At 33.6% G+C, this 26,602-nt stretch overlaps 1 protein-coding gene across 15 annotated transcripts in view; it reads left to right on the top strand.

Moving 5' to 3' along the window:
* The window catches only part of RBM26 (RNA binding motif protein 26), an 83,709-nt gene that overhangs the window by 37,167 nt on the left and 19,940 nt on the right, over positions 1–26,602 (top strand). For 6 of the 15 annotated variants that reach the window (XM_055335734.1, XM_055335727.1, XM_055335726.1 and 3 more), the window contains exons 7-18: positions 355–594; positions 1,010–1,180; positions 1,740–1,895; positions 7,123–7,234; positions 8,315–8,474; positions 10,935–11,099; positions 11,748–11,879; positions 13,082–13,153; positions 20,016–20,141; positions 20,474–20,548; positions 22,337–22,504; positions 23,953–24,057. In XM_055335734.1, coding sequence (XP_055191709.1) covers positions 355–594; positions 1,010–1,180; positions 1,740–1,895; positions 7,123–7,234; positions 8,315–8,474; positions 10,935–11,099; positions 11,748–11,879; positions 13,082–13,153; positions 20,016–20,141; positions 20,474–20,548; positions 22,337–22,504; positions 23,953–24,057 — 1,682 coding nt within the window. The remainder of the gene's footprint in view (positions 1–354; positions 595–1,009; positions 1,181–1,739; positions 1,896–7,122; positions 7,235–8,314; positions 8,475–10,934; positions 11,100–11,747; positions 11,880–13,081; positions 13,154–20,015; positions 20,142–20,473; positions 20,549–22,336; positions 22,505–23,952; positions 24,058–26,602) is intronic. The other 9 variants (XM_055335733.1, XM_055335732.1, XM_055335731.1 and 6 more) reach the window with 9 other exon arrangements.

Here is a 26,602-nt window from a genome sequence, read left to right as displayed (position 1 = left end):
ACAAGTAGGGGGAAAGGGCAGAGGGAGAAGAAGAAGCAGACTGCCCCGCTGAGCAGGGAGCCAGATGAGGGACTCAGTCCCAGTACCCTGGGGTCATGATCTGAGCCAAAGGCAGACGCTTAACCGACTGAGCCACCCAGGTGCCCTTGTTGATATATTTTTTAACGTGTATGTTGGGTGTATTATCTACTTCACAAAGATTTTATATTGCTGGAAATTAACTCTTGTGTTATGGTTAGTTACACTTGCCCAACATTTAAAAATATTCTTATTTTTAAATTTCTTGCCTTTGTTAACTTACAGAAAATGTATATATCCAACACTTTCCATACTTCTAATTATTCTCCCTTACAGAAAAAGGTTTCTGTATGAGAGGAGACATGTGCCCTTTTGACCACGGAAGTGACCCTGTAGTTGTAGAAGATGTGAATCTTCCTGGCATGCTGCCTTTCCCAGCACAGCCTCCAGTTGTTGAAGGACCACCTCCTCCTGGACTTCCCCCACCTCCCCCAATTCTTACACCCCCACCTGTGAATCTGAGACCCCCAGTGCCACCACCAGGCCCATTGCCACCCAGCCTACCACCTGTCACAGGTAAGTAAATATATTTGCTCACCAGTACCTGTTATGTGTCCATTCATAGTCTTTTTAAAAAGTTAATAGTTTGATATTTGCTTTTGTTAAAAATACCTAATCCTAAATATGCCTGCTAGAAACTAAAGGCAAGATACGCTTATTTAAAATATACCCTTGCTTGCAGGCTTTGCCAAACCTCTGGTTTACTGTGGTTTGGAGTGGCCCTGACTTAGCATATCCCTTATGAATCCCAGCTCTCAGTATTCCTTTATAGCTTAAGATAAACCTGTTTTGGAATCCATTAAAAGGATATTTTACCCTAGAAAACTAATAATTTGTAAGGGCTTAGAGTTGATAGATACTATATTTTTGCTGATAAATGAGAATATCATGTTTGGATATACAGTAACTTATTTTATTTGTTTGCTTTCAGATGATATTTCTTATTCTTTGGTTTTGACAGGACCACCACCTCCACTTCCTCCTTTGCAGCCATCTGGCATGGATGCTCCCCCAAACTCTGCAACCAGTTCTGTTCCTACTGTAGTAACAACTGGCATTCATCACCAGCCTCCTCCTGCTCCACCCTCTCTTTTTACTGCAGGTGCAGTTTTGCCCCTCTTTATATTCATAATGTAGTGAAGTTTTAGAGCAGAGTTATACTTACTTTCTTTAAAGATTTTATGTATTAATGAGAGACAGAGAGAGAGAGAGAGAGAATATGACATAGGCAGAGGGAGAAGCAGGCTCCCTGCAGGAAGCCCAATGCAGGACTTGATCCCAGGACTCCGGGATTACTCCCTGAGCCGAAGGCAGACACTCAACCACCGAGCCACCCAGACATGCCTAGAGCAGAGTTTTAGATAGGAATTTAAAAACATCTGGAGAGTGACTAGCTCTATTACATTTATTTTTCTTACTTAAATCATACAGAATAAAATATAGACATGATGAATGTATATTAAATGTAAGTCCTCAGTTATGATTTTTAAAAGACTAAGTTATATTTCTATTTAACCTTTTTGTTTTTATGAAACTAAATTTTCTTTGTGATATATATAGTATGTTAGCTATGTATTAGTAATGTTATATAATTTATTTTTTTTTATCATCAATATAAAAAAATTACCAAGTGGCGTTTTATAATTGTTTTTTAATTACAGTTTTTGTATTACCAGATACATATGACACAGATGGCTACAATCCTGAAGCCCCAAGCATAACAAACACTTCCAGACCTATGTATAGACACAGAGTGCACGCACAGAGGCCTAACTTGATAGGACTAACGTCAGGGGATATGGATTTGCCACCTAGAGGTACTATGATTAATCTTATTTTCATATCAAGAGTGGCAAAACATAATATGGTCTTGCAGCTTATTGGGGTTGAGTAAGGGATGGTGATTAAGTGCAATCCTCTGATCCTTTGATTCTTAAGAGAAAAGGTAATATGTGGTTCTCTATTTGTGTCACTGGTGACACTTTATCCTATTATCCAGGGGGAAAGAAATTTCCTGAAAGTATATATTTTCTAAGTTAGCTTTTTTTGGGGAATTTTCTGTGGTTTGCAGTCTTTTTTTTTTTTTTTTTAAGATTTATTTATTTGGAGGGAGAATGGCAGGGGCGGGGGGGAGAGAATCTTAAGCAGGCTCAGTGAGGAGCATGGCACAGGGCTTGATCTCAGGACCCTGAGATCATAACCTGAGCCAAACTCAAGAGTGCCACCCAGGTACCCCTATCATTTGCAGTCTTAATTGAAACTGGCTTTAATTCCCAAAGATAGATTTTTTTTTTACATTGGATAATGAAATTAGTCTTACAAACTTGTGCTTGATATGTATTTTACATGTAAGAATTTGATACTGGTTTGCTTATAATATTTTAAGGAAAAGGAATTCTGTTTTTAGGTAGTGACTTCTTAGTTTTTAAAATTTTCTTAGAGGAGACAAGCTTTTTAATAAAATTTCTAAATAAGAGTTTAGATGATAAACTTAAAAGCTGGGGCAACAAAACTGCTGTACTGGAGGTGCAAACTGATATGAAGGTTCAGAGGAGGGAGAGAGTTCACATTAATTTGAAAGAGGGAACATTTGCTACATGTATCAGGAAGTGAGGGATTATCAGCCATAATGGAAAATATTATGTAGGCCAATAAAATATATTTTTTCCCTTAACTACTTCAGCTAACTTTTAAATCCCATTTTCAAAAATAATAATAATAAATAAATAAATCCCATTTTCTTTATAGTCTTGCCTTGTTGTCTTTTTTCCTAGTCAAAAAAAAAGTTATGCCTCATCAGTCATGAATAAGAGTCCTAACTTGTTAAATAAGTCAATACCTAATATGGTTTAGTGAATTTGTGATTACTTACACTTTTCATTTTTTTAAATTTGTTCATTGAAATTATTAAATTCTGCATCTAACTTGAGTGTTCAGAGAACTTTTTGTAATAGGGATGTGAGGAACATTGTAATTTATACCCAACTTAATTTATATCGTCTGAGATCAAAGGAAAGCATTTCATGTGGATGCCACCTTTCCCTCACCTTAAATTCTCATTGAGGAATTCTAATAGCTATCATTAATGACAGCAGGAGAAAAAGATTTTTTTAACGGTTTTATGTACGGGATATAAGATTGCTTATAAATGAAAATTGTAAGCCCCTTAAGATTGTGGCTCTTTATCTCCCAAGTCTCTCCTGACTAGTTCAGAGAAAACCCCTTCTTTGGGTCACTATTTAGCACCTTTCTTTTCATCATACCAATACTGTTTGCTTTTACTGGAACCTCCCATATGAAGTCATCTCTTTCTTACCTTGCTGCTTAGGAGTGGAAAAATAAATGCTGCTACAGATTAGTATTTATTAGCTCATTCCAATGCCTGGCAAACTTTTTTGTTGATGATCATGAAAAGGAAGAGGGATTATACTCCTTGCATATAAATCTTACCATGTAGAAGTTGCGGTTATGGTAATTTCACCTCCATATATGTGTAGTTACAAGTTAGAGGAAGTGGGCCTATTGAGAGAGAAATGTCTAGTATGTATGGTTAGAAATTTGAATGCCTTTTCCAATAGAATCATGGTATATAATGATTATTTTAGTACTTCATATACATTATATAGTATTTTTGTGGCCTGCCTAGGAATATATTCTCCACTACTAACATTGTTTTTATTACCACAGAACTGATTTAGCAACCTATTTAAATTGAGTAATACCTATACTTCTATTTTCTTCTCTTTTTTCATTCTTCCTCCCCCCAAAATATTTTCATCTTTTGCCCATTTGTTTTGAAACTTATTGTCCTGAATGGAGATAGATACGTAATTAAAAGCTTTTAATATTATTTATTTTATAATTAGTATACATTTCTTATAGTCTGTAGATGATGGTCTTAATTTAAATTTGTCATAGACTTATGTGATAATTATATTGTTATGTTTTGTAATTTAAACTTGATGGGGAATTATCACTATTAAACAAATGAAAAAATTTAGGCCCATTGATACCTTAGAATTAATAAGAGCAACCAAATGAGAGTTGTTCTTTCCAGATTTCTAAAGAGGTAGGGAATTTGATAGATGTTCCTTGACTAGATATAGGTAGGAATAAGAACTAAGTGGTTTTCCATTTATTGTCAACAAAACCAGTGCTGAAAATTTTAAGCATTAAAAACAATTCATTAAAAGGACACTGGGGGGAGGGAGGACTCAGTATATATTGTTAATAGACACATTCGCTAATTGTATACCAAGGGGAATTTGCTTCTGTTTTTAACACTCTTTAAATAAATAACAATGAAAGAATCTGAGTGAGAGAATATAGATGAGTTGGAAAAAACACAATGACTGGAGGAAAAACATATCACTGCCTTTCTTAGTGAACCTTCAGATAAAGAACTTGTAAAGTTAAAAAGGATATTTGATAGCTCAAAAGCTTCAAGAAAACCAGTGAACCAGCCATGGGAGGCAGGAGTAAGGCCACAAATTCTATTGCAGAATTGATCCTGTGAGGATACCAGTTGGGCAAAGAAACTGCCAATTTGCACTCTGAACATCACCGGTGTTAGAGACTGGATATTTCTACTTGATTTGCTATGGAGATATAGGATAAGTCAGAGTTAGCCAGAAAAAGGAGGTAGATGAAGCACTTACATTCCATAATACTTTTGAGTAACTGAAAGAACTTTTATGACTGAAACAGAAGGAGAAGATAAGTGGAGGGAGGTGAGAGACCATTTAAGGGCATTTGAAGAATTCTAGAAAAAGAGTTGATCGTGTGTACTAAAAATGGGAATTGAAAGCTTTAAAATGAATAGAAAGAATTGACGACATTATTGGATTGTGGGACTTAGAATGGGTGAAATGGAGAGAATGAAATTAAAGATACCAGGTTTCTGTTCTGGATAACTGGGCAGCTGATAATATCATTATTTGAGAGGAAGAACAGGTTTGGTAAGAAAATGAATTTAGTTTGAGAAGTGTTTAATTTGTTGTGTCCTGGGGCATTTGAAGAGAAATGTCCATTCAGAAATAGGATCTGGAAGTCAGGTCTTTAAGAGATAGTTGGTTTAGAAAATACAGATTTCTAATCATAAGCATGTAGAACAGTGGTTCTTAATCTTCTGTGTCATTTGTATTTGTGGGAGGTACAGGGAGATGGAAAGAGGCATGTCCAAATCTGCAAGGTTTTGAAAGTCCTATTAATGTGTTTCTGATCCACTCTCCTTCCCTTTGAGAATCACCAAAAATGTTGAATGAAGCCACAGTGATAGATGTCTTAGGGTAATTGTGTAGAGCAAAACTGGAAAGTCCAAGTAAGTAACTTGGAGAATGACAGTATTTGAAGCAGTGGGCAGAGAAGGGGGAGCTTACATAGGGCACTGAGAAAACGAAATAAAAAAGGCAGAAACAAAAGCAGGGAGTGGGGAGTCCTGAAAATCAAGAGGAGATAGGAGAGAAAGCATTTAATCCTCAAGAGGTCAAGTAAGAGAAGGACTGAGATGTATTTATAAGGTTAAGCAACAAGTTAGGGCATCAGCAAATTTAGGAAGAGCAAGTTAAGTGCAGTAATGACAGCAGCTGCCAATTTTTGGAAGAGAAGTTGAATGAGTGTTAGGGAAGCAAGTTAGCAAGTGTAGACATCTCTTAGGAAATAGCTGTGAGGCGGAGGGAGAGCTGTAGCTGGAGGGAAAGTAGTGTTATGAGGTTTCCATTAGAAATGGGGTAATTTGAGCTTGCTTCAATGTAGATAGGAAGTGCTAGTTTAGAGGAAGAGGTTGAAGATGAAGGAAAGCAGCAGAGCTCTGGGGCACGGATTTTGCTAGTTCTTTATACAGGGAAAGTTGCTGGAAGGAGACCAGAAGCAGAAATCCAGTTAGTACAGTAGACTAGGTGAACAGTAATGCAAGTTTGTACCAAGGTTGTCTCAGCGAGAATAAGAGGAAATAAATGCAAGCTGAATTGAAAGGATGTGGGCAATGTCAGAAATCACACAGTAGTTTTGTTAACAGAAATGCTTAAGAAAGATTTAAAAAGTACATTTGATATGAAGATAATTTGTACCTTGTATATACTGTAGTTAGTTTTCAGAAACTTGTAGGATTTCCAGACCCAGATGGCCAGAGAAAACCAACAAGTTAGAAATTGAGGACTGATTCATAGAACAGAGTTCATTTGCGGTAGAGATTGATGAGATTTCCTGCGTGGAGATCAGAGTCGTAGCCATCCATGAGAGAGCTTGTGCTGAAACACCCTAAGTTATTTTGATATATAATCTATTTATCTATCTTTTAAAAAAGGATTTTAAAGTTGCGGATTAAGGTTTTCGTGTTTTAAGCTTTAGTGTCGTTTTGGAAAAACAGGTGAAATATACCTATGTTTGTCACATTCCAATTAAGCAAATGTAAAATGTTGAAAGTAGCAAATATATATAGCTCCTTTGCACTGCTTTTCAGTCTTACATGCCTTTTTAAATCAGGTATGCTTTGTGTTATTGTGTTGGTATTTAAATAGGCAGCTTCAATCACAACTCTATCAATTCTTCTTTTTTTTAAGTTTTCAATTCTTAAAGGTCACTGGATTAATGTTAAATTTTGAATAAATTAAAACTTGAATAAATGTTAAATTTAGATTGCTCATTTGATTTCAAAACTATGAATTCAGAGCCTCAAGATGGTTTGTTTGTTATTTGTTTGTACATTTATTTATTTATGGTGAGGGTGATGGCAAATGGAAACAGTGATATGGATTTTATCGCTGCCGCCACCACCCCTCACCCCGCCCCCAAAAGAAGCAATCTGCAGTCATATTTTAATTTGACATGTAAGAATTATTGTCTTTAGACATTGTAGATATGAAATGAATTCAGAATAGTTAAAAATCCCTTAGATTATTATATTTGAATCTACATCTATTTCTATTTCTTCTAAAGATGCACACTTGGGCAAAAAAGCTAGAACTTTGTTTTCAGTATGCATTTAAGGAAGTAGCTGTGATAAACAGAAAATATTAATTTGTGCTCTCTTTTCTTTTCAAATAGAAAAGCCACCTAATAAAAGCAGTATGAGGATAGTAGTGGATTCAGAATCAAGGAAAAGAACCATTGGTTCCGGGGAGCCTGGAGCTCCTACAAAGAAGACCTGGTTTGATAAGTAAGCTGGCAGGGAAAATTGAGGAATTTTATTGTGCAGTGATTTTTAGGATATTGGGATATTGTTATGGCAGAATATTCTCTTTCAAAATGAGCCTTATATAATTCTGTTCTGTAGGCAGTCTCATTGTGTACACTGATTTCTAAAATATTTTTAAGTTAGTTGGTACTTAGAAGGCATTTTCATATAGAAATGGTAGTGAAGGACACAATTTTTCCTCTTTCTACCTTACCCCTCCTCTAAGAAAACACTTAGAGATGTCACTGAAAATTACCTGTATAAAGGATGGTCATGAGCCCTTTATTAGGGAAGGAAGTTGGGTCAGGCTTAGGAGAAGGCTTTAGCATGTGGCAAGTCCTATTAAGAACTAGAAAGTGATCTTTTGGGGAGCAGGGGAGGCTGGATAGACACACTAAAGTTGTCAGGGAAGGGCTTCAGAGAAAGGGGTAAGGAATCGGAATGTTGGGGTGTATGTGATGATTCTCTTATAAATTTGCAAGTTAAGGGAGAGGGTCAGAGCTTTAACATTTAATAATTGATAATATCTAGTTCTGGCTCTACCTGTAATTCTGTTATCTAAGGCAAGCAGTGTAACCTGTCTGTTTTGTCCTTTTTTCAAGTGCCAAAAGTATGGTTTATAGTTCTGACTTTTTTTTTTTTAAGTTGGAAAGTGTTTGAGACGGTTCTACTTTGTTTTTAATCCGTGTTTTAGAAGAGGATACATTTCAGTAAGCTAGCTTTTGTAGAAGTGCAACAAAAATTATATAGAGGTACGTTAAAAATTATATACGCAAATTTCCTGAAAGAGGGCACTGAACCTTTCCTGCTAAAGTAGGCCTGGATTTGAAGTGCAGTGTAATAAATGACGTAGAACCCTTCTCAGTTACTTTCTATGAAAGATATGTATAGTACGAATTTGGAAATTTCAGATTTTGGAAGAAAATTTAAATTTTCTTTATCAACCAGTAGTTTTAGTTTTGAAAAAAAAATGAACTTAAATTGTAAAACTTTATTAATTTGTACTTTATAGGGGTCAGGATTTATAAATGAGTGTATTAATCAGCTTGATCTTTGTTACAGGCCAAATTTTAATAGAACAAACAGCCCAGGCTTCCAGAAAAAGGTTCAGTTTGGAAATGAAAATACCAAACTTGAACTTAGAAAAGTTCCTCCAGAATTAAATAATATCAGCAAACTTAATGAACACTTTAGTCGATTTGGAACCTTGGTTAACTTACAGGTAAGAGCTATGAAATAATTATCTCATCTTTGCTTAATTATTTAGGGAGGGAATTTAATGTAGTGAGAAAAAACTTTTATAGAAGAATATGGAAAATTTGGTGACATTCTAAATTAGGAAAATTGGAAATGAAATGAAACTATATTTTTGAAACGACGTGTGATTTCTTAATAAGTTTTTTTGCTTTCAAAAGGCAGGAGTTTTGATTGATCAGATTATTACATACTTTCTACCTAGTAGAAGTTATAAAATTATAGCAAACTTTACATAATCAGGCTAAAAAAAATCTAATCTTATAGTAGTGTTCATTTCCTCAGTTTCTCTGAAGCATTACAGCACAATGCTTCAGTCAGGTTGTTTTTGCTGCCCATATATTGGGAAGCACTTAACAGATACTTTTGGGGCCCAAAAACTATGTAATCCTTAATTAATTTAAACATGTACTTTTTCCTCTATCACTTTTGAACATCCTTAAAGATTAAATATCAGTATAATTGTATATAACTTCACCTAAAATTAGATTTTGTCTTGGACATATGTAACTTCTGAGGTTATTTAGTATTGTTTATATTATATGATATGTCAAAAATGTTGAAATAATTTTGAAATTTTTTTAGCCAGTTCGTATGTTCTTTTCACCTAAAATAATTATTTCCGATAACCTGATGATTAAATAATAATTATTATTTGGATATTTTTGCTTCCTTGACATTTAAAAAATAATATTATAAAAGGAACATGAGAAAATGCATGCTTGCTTGATGTGGAGCAATAGAAATTTAAACAGAATTTAAAGGAAATATTTCCTCTTCCAGCTTTTTGTGTCCTCTTTGTTCCTCTCTCCATATATCCCCATAGTTTTATTATTGTTAACAATATATCATGTATTATTACAGATTTCTTGTATTTCTGTGTCTACTTATCAATCCATTAGTACACACAAAGTATATATATATATATATATTAAAAAAATATATGGGTCTATGGTATACATATTCCCCCATAGTTACAAAATCTTGAATATCTCTGAATATCTTTTTATAGCAATTCAATTTTATCTACCATTTAGATGTAGACAGAGAAAAGCTTTCAGAATATTCTTTTCTTCATACAGTTTAATTGCCCTGGTAAAATTAAATTTAGAAAAAATTTCAAAACTGAGGAGCAAAACATGGTATTTTACTGTTGTTTCAGTTTGCATTTCTCAATTACTATCGAGGTTAATACCTTCTCCTCCTTTTACTGGGCCATTTGCTATATTTGCATGCTACCTATATTATTATTTATAAAATATGTGTTTTAAAAAATCAGTTAAAAAAATCGTTACCTTGGGGTGCCTGGGTGACTCAGTGGTTGAGTGTCTGCCTTTGGCTCAGGGTGTGAACTTGGGGTCCTGGGATCGAGTTCCGTATCAGGCTTCCTTACAGGAAGCCTGTTTCTCCCTCTGCCTATGTCTCTGCCTCTCTGTCACTCATGAATAAATAAATAAAATCTTTTAAAATAATTCTTTAACTTTATCCTAATTAAATATATGGGTGAAATTGATGTTTTAAATTCCCGTAAATATATGATTATTGAAATGCTACCTAAAATCATCATCCTTTTAAGTGAATATTGAATACTTTATACTCTGTATGAATCATTATTTCGCTAACACTACAGAGTGGGTATTGTCCCATTTTTGAAGAGGCAAAAGTCACAGAAAGGTTAAGTAACTTGCTCCTGGTCTTCCATGAGAGTAGCAGTTAAGGTTTGAGCCATGCAGTTTGATTTAGAGTCTCTGCTCTTAATCCTATTTTGTATTGCTTCACTACCAATGGCTCATACCACACTTTAGAAAACACTGCTATTATTGAGAGAGGAAATTTGAAGTGGATCTGCTATGTATTATTTTGAATGGGTCCGCAAACTCAAATGCTCTGAATCTCATTTCCTTATGTGTAAAATGTGATTGCTTTATGTAGATCCTTTCTTCCCCTCTTTAAGAGAAAGTTTAACTTTCTCATACTCTTAGAAATATTTTTTTTGAGAATTACAAATTTGGGAATTTTTACAAATGGATTGTTCTGTAATTTTTAGTTTGAAAGTCCCCTTTTAAAGTAGTTCACTGGTTTCTCTTGAAGCTGGGTATTGGCCACATCTCTCACTAATACAGGGATTATTTCTCAGTATTAATATTGGGGTAAAAGGTGAAACATTATGGATGCTTGCATATAACATTTGTGCAATGAGCATTCTTTACAAAGTATTATATAGAGGAGGCCCTTTGTTCTATTTGAACAGTCCTTAGTTATTAACATTTCTTCTGGAGTGAAAGGAAACTACGGTAAATAATCTAGATATACAAAAAGGTAAAGAGAATATTACTGGAAGGAACAGAGTTTTATCTCTTGAGGAATTTTACTGGATGAAACAATGGATTCTTTTGGAATTTATTGTTCATGATATTTTAAATGTTAGGTTGCTTATAATGGTGATCCTGAAGGTGCCCTTATCCAATTTGCAACATATGAAGAAGCAAAGAAAGCAATATCAAGTACAGAAGCAGTACTAAACAATCGCTTTATTAAGGTTTATTGGCATAGAGAAGGAAGTACCCAGCAGTTACAAACTACTTCTCCAAAGGTAAGAGGGAGATTTGGGTGAAATTCAATGCTTTTCTTAGAAGCTGTTAGCATAGTGTTTAAGAGCAAAAGTACTACAGTCAGGTAGACTTGAGTTGAGATTCTGGTTCTACTTCTGTTAACTGTAAAGACTGAAGGGAAGTTATTTAATGTCTCTAACCTGTTCTCTCATTTTATTGTGAAGTTAATCCCTAGGCAGTTAGAGGCTGATAAGATGTAAAGCACATAGAAAAGTCCCTGGTAGATAGAAGACATTCAGTATGTGGTAGCTCAACACATTCTAGAAACTCAGATCGTGTGTTCATCTTGGAAATCCTTCCCTTCCTCTCTCCCTCCCTCCTTCTCTCTTTCTCCCCTTCAATCACTGAGTCCATCACTATGTAATGTTAGATCAGTTGCCTATAGGAGAGTTTCAGGCAGTTTGTTTCTTGATTGAATTTTCTCCTGTTCATTATTTACTTTATAAATAAGTTAATTTATGCAAAGAAAAACATCGATACATATGTGTGTGAAGGAATTTGGAAAACAGGTTTTTATTATAAGCTGAGCTTTTAAACCTCTGCATGGGCAATTTAATAACATATAACAAAGGTTACTTTACATGTCCATGAACTAATCCTCTCGTTTAACATTTTTTTCTTGTTCTGAGGTAATGCAGCCCTTAGTCCAGCAGCCCATTTTGCCTGTGGTGAAGCAGTCAGTGAAAGAGCGGTTGGGTCCAGTACCTTCAAATACTATTGAACCAGCGGAAGCCCAGAGTGCCAGTTCAGACCTTCCTCAGGTAAATGAAAAGTCTTATCATTGTGTCTGTCATGTAACAGGTTCTCAGTAAATTAGTTTCCCATGTGATTTGAATTATAGTTAATTGTATATATTTCATACAGAAGTATCATAGTCTACACATAGATGAACTCCACCTGTAAATTTTCTTTTTTCCGTTACCATAACATTTTCACATTCTGCTTTTCCTATAGGATTCGAATTTTAAATTCTTCTTTTTAGTTAATACTTGAGTTCCCTTTCTTTTTGTGGAGGAGGTATTTTCAAGTAAAACTGCATGAAAAAGGAAGTTCAGTACACTAAGTCTTATTTTTTCCCCATCATCTTTTACTTAACTAGAAATTCTATTCCAGAAAAAAATGATGGAGTAGACTGCACTGAAAGCTTTTGGGAAGGAAAGGCTTAAGCCATCAGGTTTTAGTGTGCTTGATATACTGTTTCAAGTTACTTATGCAGCTCTTAGAACTTTGCATCACTTATTCCTGACTTTCAGATTCTCTTTTCCACATATCATTCCCACTGCCTTCCACACTTGAGTGGCAGTTTCTTGTTTCTCCACCCTCAGTCTCTGAAACAGCTTTCTTTTGTGTCTAGATGTTTCAGCATTTGCTGCCTAAAGTAGCGTTAGGATGTAGTTAGAAAGCTACTTTATTAAAATAGTCTTCTTAGATAATTCCTGAAGAGTAAGATAATCAGAGTCTATGAAAACATGCAGAATGGAAATTGATAAATTCTTAGTTACTAAAATAAAAACCCCATAATAATAATTCCTAGTCCTATGATCTTAGATTATGACCAGATAGTTGTATTTGGCTATAAAAACAAACGTACTTTAGGAAAGAATGGCTTTTATTTTTAAGCTCAAGAATCAGGCATATTTTAATTACTCAAACCTAATATTTATAATGTTTAGTACTTGTCATAGGATTCTGAGAATTAATGATTCTATATCAGTGGAGGGGATTTTAGTAATACCTAGTTCAAACCTTACTTTACATCATAATTTTTTATGATTAATACTGCATATTGTTTGTTTTCCACACACATTTTCTTTCTGTCTCTTTGAAAAAGGCCTTAAGTTTGTGTGATTAACATCAGTATACTTAATGAGTCAGTATGTATTAGTAGAATCAGAATGTTCAAAATCCCAACAGACCTGTATGTTTGGGGAAACACTGAATATGTCCATTTTAATTTTTTTAGAATGTAACTAAGTTATCTGTGAAGGACAGGTTGGGTTTTGTATCAAAGCCATCTGTTTCAGCAACTGAAAAGGTAAGAAGAATAGCATGATGTGTTTGTCTTGGCTTCATAAATGTTTTCAGGTGGCATCTTAATTTTTTAATTTTTTTCATAGTTCCAAACTCTTGCTTCTTAATAGTATCTGTATCTCTTATTCCTACCTTTTTGCTTTCCCCCCATTTGCTGAAAAAAATATTCGCCTACCTTTTTTTACTTTTTGCATCAGCATTTTAATATTTGCCTCTCACTATATGTCCATGTGCTTCCTTCTTTTGTTTTCTCTTTCATTTACTATATTTTCTTTGGAGATACTGTGCATTTTAATTTGAAAATTCTGTGACAGCCTAATGGAAAAGGCCACAAATTAGGAATTTTCCCTGAGTTTGAATTCTGGCTTCTTACTTACTAACTGCATGATACTGGCCAGTGCTCTTAACTTAACCTTTCTGATTCTTTTTCCTCCTTGGTAAAATGATTGTAAATTTGTGTTGCTCCGAGGATTTTGTGAGGATTAAATAAAATGATTCATTTAAAAGTATTTTTTAATTAGAAAGGATAATGTAAGTTTTTTATTACTAACAGCTATTGTACATAATCTGACAATTGTCCTTTGTCATTTCTTCTTTTAAACAACTGGGAAAATTAAGACCATTCATGGATCTTATAGTTCTGTATAGATGTGTTATTTATTTTTTTCTATTTAGGTATGAGTGAATGCTTTGGGCTTTAGTCTTACTTGAGGTATGTAGAATCACAAAATAGAATTGGGTAATTTTTCTCATTTCTATGTCCTCACCTTAAAAGGAAGGTAAGGCCCAAGTAGATGAACTAGGAATTACTGAGTCAGGACTGAATGTGTCTCCTGTTTCACATCCATGGCTCTTTCCATTATTAAGATTACGTAAGAAGTTGACTCCATATATTACATAGAGCATCCCATGAGATGGCTAACTTCTTTCCACTGGTTCTTCAGTATTTTCTTTTCCTTATTTACCATGTTAAACTAAGGCAATTCTAGAAATTTGAGTCTGAATCTCATTCTGCATTTCGAATTTTTATCTTAGGCACCTCAACATTACTTCAGGGCAAATGTGCTTAAAAAATAATTTCCCGTATAAATTCTCCTCTTCACCACTTCTGGAAGTTATACTACCACATATTCCAAGTTGTTCAGTCTGAATGCCTGAGAATCATTTACTTGTGTTTGTCATTTACTTCTCTGTCTCTACCACCTTCAGTTTCCTGGCCTCCGGATACAGTGTCCTAGCTGTATGCCCTTCTTGTAGTTTATACTACCACCATCCTACCCTCAGAGTTATATTAATGTTAACTTCTTGCAGAAACTTTCATTTCACCAGTTGAATAAGTATTTGATTCATAGCTCATCATACTTCGGTTATATGGGGCATATACCTCCACTTTAGTCCTTTCTTCCTTTGCAAGCCCTTTTTTGCTCCTTGCTCCTTCCTCTTTCCTGCCCCCCCCCCCCTTATTTTGGTGGTGATTTCCCTGGAGTGCATTTTCTTCCAAGTGAATTCTAGTCATTCTTTTAAAGGTTAAAAAATCTCTTTATCCTATTCTCTAAAATCTTCAAATGTTTTCCATATGATGCCTCCCTTTTTTTCTCTGAATTTGTCTATGTCTTGGTATATGCTACTGAATTTAGCAGTGTCTAAATATTTATTAGGTTCTTGATAATGAGTAACAAAGGAATAAAGTAAATAAAAAAGTCTGTTACACTTTGTGTAGTAGTACTGACCAATTCTGCAGAGGTCTAAAAACTTTATGCTTAACCTCTGTTAATGTCAAGATTTAGAATCTGAAATTGACATGTATTAATTACAGCTTTTACAGAATTTTTCTGGTCTGTTTGCTTCTGTTTTTATTGATTTTAGTATGTTTTATATAGCTTTAGGATAAAAGGGATACAGATTTGGAATTGATAGTATACATTGACTAATACAGTTACCACTAACTGAAAAATCACTGATGGTAGTGGGCTGTTTATGAAAAAAAAATTCTGTAAATAATGAAAAGAATCTTTTAAGGAAAGTAGTTATTTTTAAGTGTATAACTTTCAATCATCTTCAGTGAACCTGTTTATAGAATAGCATTTTATTTTTGCTTATTCTTGATTGTTCCTGGTCCCCAAGTCTATAGGGGTTTTTGCTGAAGAATCCTTAGAGGTTAGTGATTCAGAGAAGTCTTAGGAAGGATAGCAGAATATTTCCCATCATCAAATTGAAGGCTGGGAAATACTCAAAAGTAGTATATATACAGTATTTTCTATTGTCATTAAAGCAAGAAGTTTACAAATGTAAAAATTTTCCCCTTCCTATGAACAACACTGAGTAAATCCTTTAGTGATTCTTCTTTATCCTAAAAGTCCATTTTTGTGAGAGGATTGAGAGGAAACCTAAAATCTAATTGGTACTGCTAAATTGATACTTAAGGTATTGCTGATAATTCATTGGAAAGAGTGATCAGCAAAATGAGACCTGAGTACCTTTCAAGATAGAGTGATTTATCAAGAATAATGGTGGCAACTGTTGGTACCATCTTACTTTCCTAAGATCCTTCTTAAAGGATAAGAAGGCGAAGTGATTAATCACTTGAATATTTAATGTTTGATTGTCATATCAGTTTCAGGTGTATTAGACTTTTGTTACACAGGATGTTATTGTGCCTTAATAGTTTCTTTCCCTCTCTCTCTCTCTTTTTTTTTAATCTAAAAATATATATCTTGGTCACTTTGCATTATGATATGTTAGCATATGTACTGTGGAACTTTCAGAAGAGAAATTGTGTGGTGTACTGAGGTAATGTTGCAGGTCATTTGGAGACGTCAGCTGTTGTTTTAGCAGCTGACATGTATAATACTAAACAAATCTTACTCTCTTTCCTTAACAATAAAATGCAATCAATTAAGTAACCCTTTGACTTTGAAATTTCATTTGTTGTATACCTTTTCTACTTTAAATATGACAGTTAAGGAAATTTATCAGTTTCCTTTCATAACTGTTATTGATTACTCTTGATTTTTTTTTAATGCATTGCTCTCCCTCAGGATTATTACCTGGATTATTTAGTCAGAATTATTACCATGATTGTTTTTCTTATGGAGAAATATGATTTCTAAAAATTACTTGCTATGCTAAATTTTATGGGAACTAAGTTTTTTTTTAAATAATTTTTACAAAATACTTATTTTTTGCCTTCCATTCTTATCCATGAGAAAAATCTGTTTTTCTCTTTCTTTACAAGAACTAATAGTAGTTATGGCTGGTAATATTTTACATAGGAAATAAGATAGGGATCCCTGGGTGGCGCAGTGGTTTGGCGCCTGCCTTTGGCCCAGGGCGCGATCCTGGAGACCCGGGATCGAGTCCCACGTCGGGCTCCCGGTGCATGGAGCCTGCTTCTCCCTCTGCCTGTGTCTCTGCCTCTCTCTCTCTCTGTGACTATCATAAATAAAAAAAAAATAAAAATAAATAAAAATAAAAAAAGGAAATAAGATAAAGAGATGTTAATGGATTATAACTTCTGTCTTGTTAGGAAACTGGCTTTTGTCTTGGAAAGTGAGAGGTGGTAGTGATGCACATTTTAATAACAGCATATTTGATACTTTATAGCTCACCTTTTGAATTTAGCAGACCTTTGACACCACACCTGACATGTATATTACAGAAAAGGAAAATTACAAGCCAATAGCTCATGAATGTACACATAAAAATCCTAAGCTAAATATTAGCAAATTTCAGTGATATGAAAAAAGATAATACATGTTGGCCAGGTAGAATTTATTCTAGAAATCCAAGATGGAGTTAACATTTGAAAATCAGCTTAATTCACCACATTAACAGAATAAGGGGGAGAAGGGTGGGAAGAACCTCTTATGATTATTTCAGTATAAAAAACATATGATAAAATGTATCACTTAGTCACCGTAAGTAATGTACAAAATAGGAATAGAAAATTCCTTAATTTGATAAAGTTAATAATCTGCATAAAATCTCTGTAGCTAACATACTGGATGGTGAAATATTGAATGCTTTCCCTCTTGAGATCAGGAACGAGAAAGAATGTCCACTCTCATTACTATTTTATTTAAGCATAGGGCCTAACCAGTATAGTAAGGCAAGAAAGTGAAATAAATGATAAAAAGATGACAAAAAAGGAAACAAAACTTTTATTTACTCACAGATGGTATGATACTATATGTGAAAAATCTGAAAGAATTCACCATCCTTTGTGATTAATAGGTCAATGCAGTAAGGTCAATATGTAAAAATACAGCACATGCAGAAATCCATTTGGAAAATAGAGAAAATGTGCTTGTTTGAAAGACCACCACCCATGCTTTGATTTTGTTCTTAAGAGTCGTAACATCTTCTGTGTTGACTTGTCATTTCCTCCCTCTGGTTTCATTTTTAACAGATTTTCTTCTCTATTATCACAATTCTATCCTTTTGAAAATACAGATATCCCTTTCTATTCATACTTTCAGTATCTAAACTCTGGAACCAAATATATTCAAATAGTGGGCAGTATTTGGGTTCATACAGTTTATTGTTTCTAAGACATTTTATTTTCACCTTTCGACACCTCTGAAATTAGGCTATATCTTATTGGTGTTCATCCTTATAATTGGCAAACTTTTTGTCTTTAGTACTGGTACATTATGATAATATGTTTCCTAGTGATGTCTTGAGCTCAGTGAAATATGTTAGTTGATGTTCTGTTTGCATAGGAGTCGATTCCTGGATAAAACAAAGAAGTGGGATGCTTTTAGGAGTCATATAGTTTTATTCACTTTGAATCAACACTTCTTAGTCTGATATCAGAAGTTAATAAGTATACTTTGAAATTGGAAAAACACCGGATTAAGCAAATTACATGAGTTTCTTTATTTCAGCCCTTCTCACAGCTTTTATGGTAATAAGCATTTTGAAACTAGAAAATAGGTTTATATTATTTCCAACTTTTTTGGTAATAGTAATCTTTTTGGTCACAACTTTTTATAGAACCCTCATGAAAACAACAGTTAATGACACACTCAAACTGTCTTTAGCACATTATCTTGTGTTTCTTTATAAAGTTACTCTTCTTCCTTGTGTGATCATGTAGTGTAGCATTGTGTGGTATGGTAAGGTAGCATGGAAGAAATTTTATTCTAGTATTACAGAGAATGGTGACTGAAGTTAGACTGCAGGGTAAATCTATATTTACTTTTACTCCATATTTTATTGAATGCTGCAACCATTTCATTATTTGTAAGTGATATCTGAGTATTACTTTTTGTAATTGAAGAAAATTATCAGTCAGATTTGATACATATCAAGTATTATAAAGAACCTTTATTTTTAAACCTCAATTGCATTGTATGGAGCCAGTATAATTAATAGTATTCTAGGTTTTTATTTTACGTGGAGGCTAAAACATTTTTGAATACTTAGAATAGTGATGAGTTGTCTAATCTTTGTGATGTTCCCTAATCTAACTTCGCGATAGAGGATTAGAAAATATGGTCTGATTATTACTTCTCTCATAGACCCAGATGTTTATATTTTAGTAGCTAAAAAGTAGGGCTCTTTTTCTCATTGATAATCTTCTGCTTATGTAGTTCTTTTAACCTCTTTTAGGTCATGAACTCCCTTAACCTTTGGAAACTGTTTTTTCCTCCAGAAAGTTACATGTTCACAACATATGGTTCCATGTTTAGTTATTAAAACATTCATAGATTTCCCTTAAGGGATCTCTAGACTTCTTTCTTAAGAACCAGTAACTAACCACACCATGGAACCTACAACTTTTTTCTTTTGAAGAATAAAAAAGGTAGCCTATACATCTTTATTTCCTTAAATTGACCTTTTGTAGATTGGACACTCCACAATCTATCATCACTTCAGTTTAATTTAGTGGAAAAGTGTTCATTGAGTATTTACTACATGTAAATAGGCACTGTTCTACACACTGAAGATAGAGCGGTAAACCAAGCAAAGAGTCCTTACCTTCATGGAATGAATTTTTGAGTTTGTAAGGACAGTAGATGCCATTAACTTAAACATTCTCATTTTATAGATGAACAAACTGAGGCCCAAAAAGGTAGTTAAAGTTACACAGGGTCTCGTAATTAGTTTGTAACAAGGTTTAGTTATTAGAAGAAGCACAAGGAGAAGAAAGACGTGGTTTTGTTGGCTTTACTATGTAGATAGGGAGAGAGATGCATAAATAATATATCACTAGGTCGTTTTTATTAAATGTTTGAATAGCTGTAGGAATAAAATTTCATAGAATCTGAGTAGAAGAAATAGATGATGAGGGCTTTGTGAAGGTCTTGACTGGTGCTGAATGTGAGCTGGGTTTAAGGGAAGAAGGTCACTTAAAACAGGGATCAATGCAAGCAAAGAAAAGGAGATAGAAAACAGTTTCTTAAGTTCTTAAGGTTACTTTCGGAACTATAAATTGTAAATGATCATGTTAAATTGTTTGAGGGACAGTATCCCATTTCTTCCTTTGGCATGCTCTTGTGTACAATTTTTGCTTTAGTCCCTAGGAATATAAAGGAAATGTTTTTAGCAATTAATATTTTCTCAGTGATACAGTAATGTCAATATTTTTTCCTGATTTCAAGTTTTTATGTTTTTTTCTATAAGTATGTGCTGTTAATTTAAATTTTTTTTATTTTATAGTTTATGCTTCAGTCATACTCTTCCCTTCAAATCACTAAGTATGATTTAGTTTTATATATATGTGTATATATATGTATATATAACACATTTATTTAAATGTACTGAATTTTGACAAAGGTGTTTTAAAATTGAATATTATAGAAAAGAAAGGCAATCATGAATGCTTAATACATTTTTTTGAGAAATTGAATTTGTATTGGTAGGTGTTGTCTACATCTACTGGCCTAACTAAAACAGTGTATAATCCAGCTGCTTTGAAGGCTGCACAGAAAACCTTACTTGTTTCCACCTCTGCAGTTGACAATAATGAAGCACAGAAAAAAAAACAGGTAAATACAGCTAGTAGTTTACAAAACGTGCATGTAGGAAAGCTTTTCTGTATGTATGTGGTTTTTCAAGACTTGTTACAAAATAGAACTAAAAAGTGTATGTTGGCTGCCACTAAACTTTTATTTTTCATAGTATAGCAGTAAATATTAATTTTGAGGGGGATGAAAGCGTCTCTTTATTGATCTTTGAAACTTAATACATAAAAGCAAAACTTTACATTTAATTGTTGCCAGGCTTCTGCATCTACTACCATTTCTTTCCTCTGGAATGTATGTTTATTAGAAAAATAAACAGTAAATATTCTAATGATATTTTTGATATCTTTCTGTAGGAGGCACTGAAACTGCAGCAAGATGTAAGGAAAAGGAAACAAGAAATTTTAGAAAAGCACATTGAAACACAGAAGGTACAATGTTAAAGTTGGATTTGGCAAAATATATTTATGGGTGTTATAATTTTGAGTAAATTTAATTTCACACTAGCTAGTCCCAAGAAATATATTTTATGTAATTGAGAAGGGTAAACTGAAATATTTATCAGTCATAAGATATCTATCAGTTGATTAATGTATTGAGAATGAAGAACATACATTAAATGGTGAACTGAAGATTGGAGTGGTTTAAAGGAACTAGAGTGGTCAACTTGAAGTGAAAATAAGGTTTATCCAGATATGTTGCTGCACAGTACTTTGTCAACAGATAGTTGGAACCTTTTTCTCAATGTTGAAATATGTATCTTTCTTTAATTGGCTTGGGATCCTCTAGTTTTGTGTTATCCAGTATGGCTTCATCCAACTTTTGAATACTTGAAATATGTTTAGTCCAAATTGTCATGTGCTCTATGGATACCATAAAATGCATACCAGATTTCAGACATAATATGAAGGAAAAAAGTAAAACATCTCAATTTTTGTTAAAGTACAGAATTTTGGATATACTGAGTTCAATACAGTATTAGTGGGATGCCTGGGAGGCTCAGCAGTTGGGCGTCTGCCTTCGGCTTGAGTGCCGTCCTGATCCTGGGATCTGAAATCAAGTCCTACATCAGGCTCCTTGTGGAGGATCCTGCTTCTCCCTCTGCCTATGTCTCTGCCTCTCTCTCTGTGTCTCTCATGAATAAATAAATAAAATCTTTTAAAAAAATACAGTATTAGTTTACTGGTTTGGGTTTTTTTTTTAATCTTTTTAATGTGACTGCTAGAAAATGTAAAATTATTTACGTAGTTTGCAGTATTTCTTTTGTACATTGTTACTCTGTGACATATAGTGTCAGTTTTTGATTATGTCTAGTAATAAAGATTATGACATTTCAAAATAATGAAAAATACAGAAACTTCTACATTTTCGCTTAAAGTTTTTAATTTAAATTTGGATATCCTTTATAGGAGAAATTACAGTATTTTACACCAAAAACTGAAACCACCTTGAATCAGCATACCTATAATACATGCTATCTTTCACACCATATTACCTTGTTTATCTTTTGTTTCCTGTCCATTTTGGGGATATCATTCTTAGGCAAGCCAGTTGGTATTCCCTGTAATATTCCGTATTACAAAGAAAGTAATTAATTTTTTAAGATGTCATTCTGTGAAGGGAACCATAAAACTTCCTCTGTCTCTTTCTGGTTTGTAGACTGTGTTTGGAGTGGCAATACTTAGAGGCAGGAATACCCACAAATGGATTGAAAAGTAAAATTATTGATACTACTTCAAATTGACAACTTTTTTGGTGGTCAAATTGAATTTCTTATGGTTGTGTGCTTTGAACTTATGTTCTGAGAGACCAGTGGCATTGTGTAATTCTTCTCAATATGCTAAGATTAAGACTTGAGGGATCCCTGGGTGGCGCAGCGGTTTGGCGCCTGCCTTTGGCCCAGGGCGCGATCCTGGGACCCGGGATCGAATCCCACGTCGGGCTCCCGGTGCATGGAGCCTGCTTCTCCCTCTGCCTGTGTCTCTGCCTCTCTCTCTCTCTCTCTGTGACTATCATAAATAAATAAAAAAATTAAAAAAAAAAAAAAAGACTTGAGATAGCACCACCAAATCTGTTACTTTGTTATCTTAAGTAGTTGTAAGCCTTGCTGTGAATATGTAAACTAAAACTGTTATTTATCTTTATATTTTGCTGTGTTTGCTTTGTGAATAATATAAGGAAAAAGTATCTTAAGTTTTCTCTTTTTAAAAATTTGGCAGATGTTAATTTCAAAACTGGAGAAAAACAAAGCAATGAAGTCTGAAGATAAAGCAGAAATAATGAAAACTTTAGAGGTTTTGACAAAAAATATTACCAAATTAAAAGATGAGGTCAAAGCTGCTTCTCCTGGACGTTGTCTTCCAAAAAGTATAAAAACGAAGACTCAGGTATTTCACTTTGTGTTGTTACTCATTATACTATTTACTAAAAAACATTAAAATGCTATACTGTTTAAGATTGTTTTCCTTTTAGGTAATATTCTTTGCTTAATATTGGACTAATATATGCTAACATTTTTTTCTCTCTTTAATTAATATATATATATATATATATATATATATATATACACATACACACACAACAAACTACTAATCTCTTAAATCCTTTAGATTATAATTGGAAAGTTAGTAATTAGGAGAATAGTTATGGATAATCTTGAAAAGCTAGCTTGAAGACAAAGTGATACAGGTACTTGAATGCTTGATGAATATTTGAATGAAGAGATTGAGCTTTATTTTATAAAGAGTTCATATTATAAAAGGTTAATAAACAGAAGTAACATTCTGACAGCATTCTATAGAATTGATTGAAAGGGGAGAAATTCAGATAGATCAATCCATTGGATATGAATAAGTGAGGAAAATAATTTCATGTAGTAGTAAGTGATTTTTAAAAATCCACAGTTATACAATATTTATACTTGGTATTGTATGTATGTATATGTATAAAATCATGAGTTTATATTGATATTTCTGATTCTCTCCAGTACCACAGGATACTTCTTTTCCTTCTCTTACTCCATATCTTATCTCCTGTTCCGATAATGACAACTTGTTTCCCACTAACATCAATACAATACTCATTTGCACAGTTATTTAATACATTCCACATAGTTCTAGAATTGCTTCAATAATACCACTTCTGACAACTAAGTAAAAGATTCAGAATTTATTTCTATTCTTTCTAAGGTTCATATTCAACTAAGGATATAGAGTCAGAACTATGGCCTGGGAACTACTTTTTTTTCCCTTTTTGTGGTTATGTCACCAATTGTTAGATGGATTTGTAGTCAGTTTCGGATTCCCCTCCCTTTCATTCTTGCTGACTTTATTTTTTGAATAAATAAAACATTAACATGATTCAAAAGTAAATTACATAAAAAGGTGTGTATATAGATGACCTTTTTGTCTTTGATCCCTGTCACACCATCCCCAATTGTCCTTCCCTCTTGGTGTGTGTGTATGTATTCTTTCCTACAAAAAACTGTTCTTTTATATTGCTCATTAACATCTTGGGGCTTTTTTTTTTTTTCTCTTTTTTTCTTTTCACAGTTATTTCCTGAAAATTGCTTCATATCAGTCCATAGAAATCCCACTCTGGCTTCTGTGTGGACAATGAATTACAGGGAAATGAGTGGAAGTAGGAACAAGTTAGGAAGCTATGGGAGTAGTGTAGACCAGAAGTGATTGATGGCTTGAAGTAGAGTGGTAGGACTGGAGATAGAGAAGGAACGTATGGATTAAATGGGAATATGTAAAAGTTCTTTGTTTAAAAAAAAAAAATGTATAAATGCGTGATATTATTGTCACTTAAATTATTAATTACCATTTTCTAGATGCAGAAAGAATTGCTTGATACGGAACTGGATTTATATAAGAAGATGCAGGCTGGAGAAGAAGTCACTGAACTTAGGAGAAAGTATACAGAATTACAGCTGGAAGTATGTTTCACTACAACAATGCAATATTCTAAAGACGAGCAGATGTAGTCATGGTGGTCAATTTGAAAGTATATCCCCCTCATTCTGGTCCTTAATTGTTGATAGTGTCTGACATAGTGGAAATATAGAAGTTAGCAAATTTTTTAGAACTGGTAGAGTAAATCTTTTATTTAATGAAAGGTGGCGGCAGTTCTGTCTATATGCCCAAGTCCTTTTACTTCTCATGAGTTTAGTTCCTTTTCTAATTTTAGTCTCTCCTTCTCTCTGGAACCAAAATCTATTAAGGCCTTTTCAGGTATTCTTATTCTGTGCATAAATAGGCATATTACTAATATTAGAGTTGCTATAAGGATCAGACTATAGTGGAGAACTGTATTAAAAACATGCTTAAGTTTTGCCTATAGATGGTGCTGTGGACGTTTATAAAAGAAAATAAAGAACTTCTAATTTAGCTATATGATCATATAAGAAAAATCTGGTGAAATTATTGCAATAAGCATTTGTAACATTTAGCAAAAAGATATTTAAAAATCAGGATTGCATTTTGAAATAGAGACTTTAATGTCATTAATGTAGTTGGTACTTGTCTACATTTATCAGTGATGCCAAGATTAAAAGTTTTTACATTTTAGATTATTACTTTTGCCTTCATCTAAGAATTACACTTTTTTCCCCAGATTTGTTAGCACCCTAATAATTTTTTTTTCTAATGTATGACAAATCTGAATTTGGTCCTGGCATATAAGTATTAAAGACTTAATTAACATTTAGCAGCCACTGTGCTTGTCGTAAGGCTCTATCTTGTCTGTCATAGAAAATCATAGGATGGTGTCTAAACCTGCATATATTTTGCATTCTCTGGAAACTTGATAGGGATGCCTGTGTGTCCTGGCCAAGATAATAGGTTCTGAAAAAGACCAATTTCTTTTATATTAATATAGAATTTGTGTTTTCTTTACTCTAGAGATTACTTGCCTGTGTTGGCACTTTAAAAAACAAGTTATCATTTTAAAAATTTTGGCTCAGACTTTAGTAAATAAATAGTTCTACCAATATTCTTTATTAGCCCATGTTTTGTTTCTCTATCATGATTTTGTAGTACTGTTGGTATATGTAGTAATGCAGTATTTCCCAGTGTGTGTCATTGGCCACACCAGTTCCATTTTTTGTTAACAGATATTAGTGCAAAAAGCTTGTGAGGCCAAATAAATATGGGAAAGGTTGTATTAAACATACTTTTTGCCATAGGATTTCTTTAGGGGTTTGTGTTTTGTGAATCCCTAAATAGACATATTCGGTATTGCTCAAATTTATTTGTCCATGGACTGAAGCCCTTTTGCAGGGAACATTTTAGGACAGTGTTAACTCGGAGCATACTGCTGTATATGCTCCTCTGTATATGCTAACCCTTAACCTATGAAGTTTATTATTTGGGTTTTAGGTTATTATTTTAACTAATGTTAAGATGAACTGTCTTGAGATAAAACAAATATTTATATTTGAAGAGCTTTTGTCAGTGGTGCCTGCTTGACATTTCTACTTGGATATCTCACATTCTCAGACTCAACCTGTTTGAAATTGAAATTTGCTTTGCCCCTAAATTCCATCTACACAGTTACTCAAAGCAGAAATCTGTGAATCTTCATTGATTCCTCCCTTTCCTTCAACATTCATATCCAGTTAGTTTTATACATATTACTTCCACATAGATCTTAAATATCTTTACTTCTCTATGTTACCACCACTGTAGACAAAGCTTCCATCTTTAGTTGGAGCTATTTTAGTATCCTAACTGGTTTCCCATCTCATTCTCATCTTCTACTCTGTTCTTAAAACTAGCCAGAATAACATTTTAAATACTGATTTGATTGCATTACTCTACTTCTGTGTTTGAAATGTTTTAACTGATTTTCATGGCTCTTGGGATAAAAATTAAAATCCTTAATTGGGTTCCTTAAAATTTTTCATGATCTGGTTCTTTCTATCTCTTTAGCTTCATTTCTTTATCCCATCTGGTCCAGCTGCCCTAGATTTCCTCTACTCTTGGAAGTACTGTGTTTCTATTAGCCTAGATTCCTTATTCATGCTGCAGCCCCTACCCCTCACTCTTACTTTGCTTGTTCTTTGTTTCTTTGATTCATTGAATACATACTAAATACTTAAATATTTAGTTTGTCAGCTGCTATTGTAAGTGCTGGGAATTAAGTAGAGAATTAAGTGAAAAATATCCTCATGGAACTTTCTAGTATCTTATTCATTTCCAATCCTTAATGTTCTGTTCAGGTCTTTAAAGCATTTCCTTACTTTTTGAGTTACTTCTCATTGATACAATTAAATAACTTGGTTGCTAAATGTCTCTTACCCATCTAGGATTTGAGTGTCAGGAAGGTAAGGAGTTGCAAATAGGAAGTGCTTGTTAGTAAATAACTGTGCAATGAAGGAATGATGTACTATTCATATAAAACAGTGCTGTGGAATATAAGTTACTATGCTACATTGGTTGTAAAATGGTTGTATACATGACTAAAATAATGAATTTGAGATT

The sequence above is a fragment of the Nyctereutes procyonoides genome, unplaced genomic scaffold, assembly GCF_905146905.1.
Source record: "Nyctereutes procyonoides isolate TBG_1078 unplaced genomic scaffold, NYPRO_anot_genome, whole genome shotgun sequence".
NCBI lineage: Eukaryota > Metazoa > Chordata > Mammalia > Carnivora > Canidae > Nyctereutes > Nyctereutes procyonoides.
Note: the sequence above shows the minus strand (reverse complement) of the source record. Positions and strands in the feature narration are given on the sequence as shown.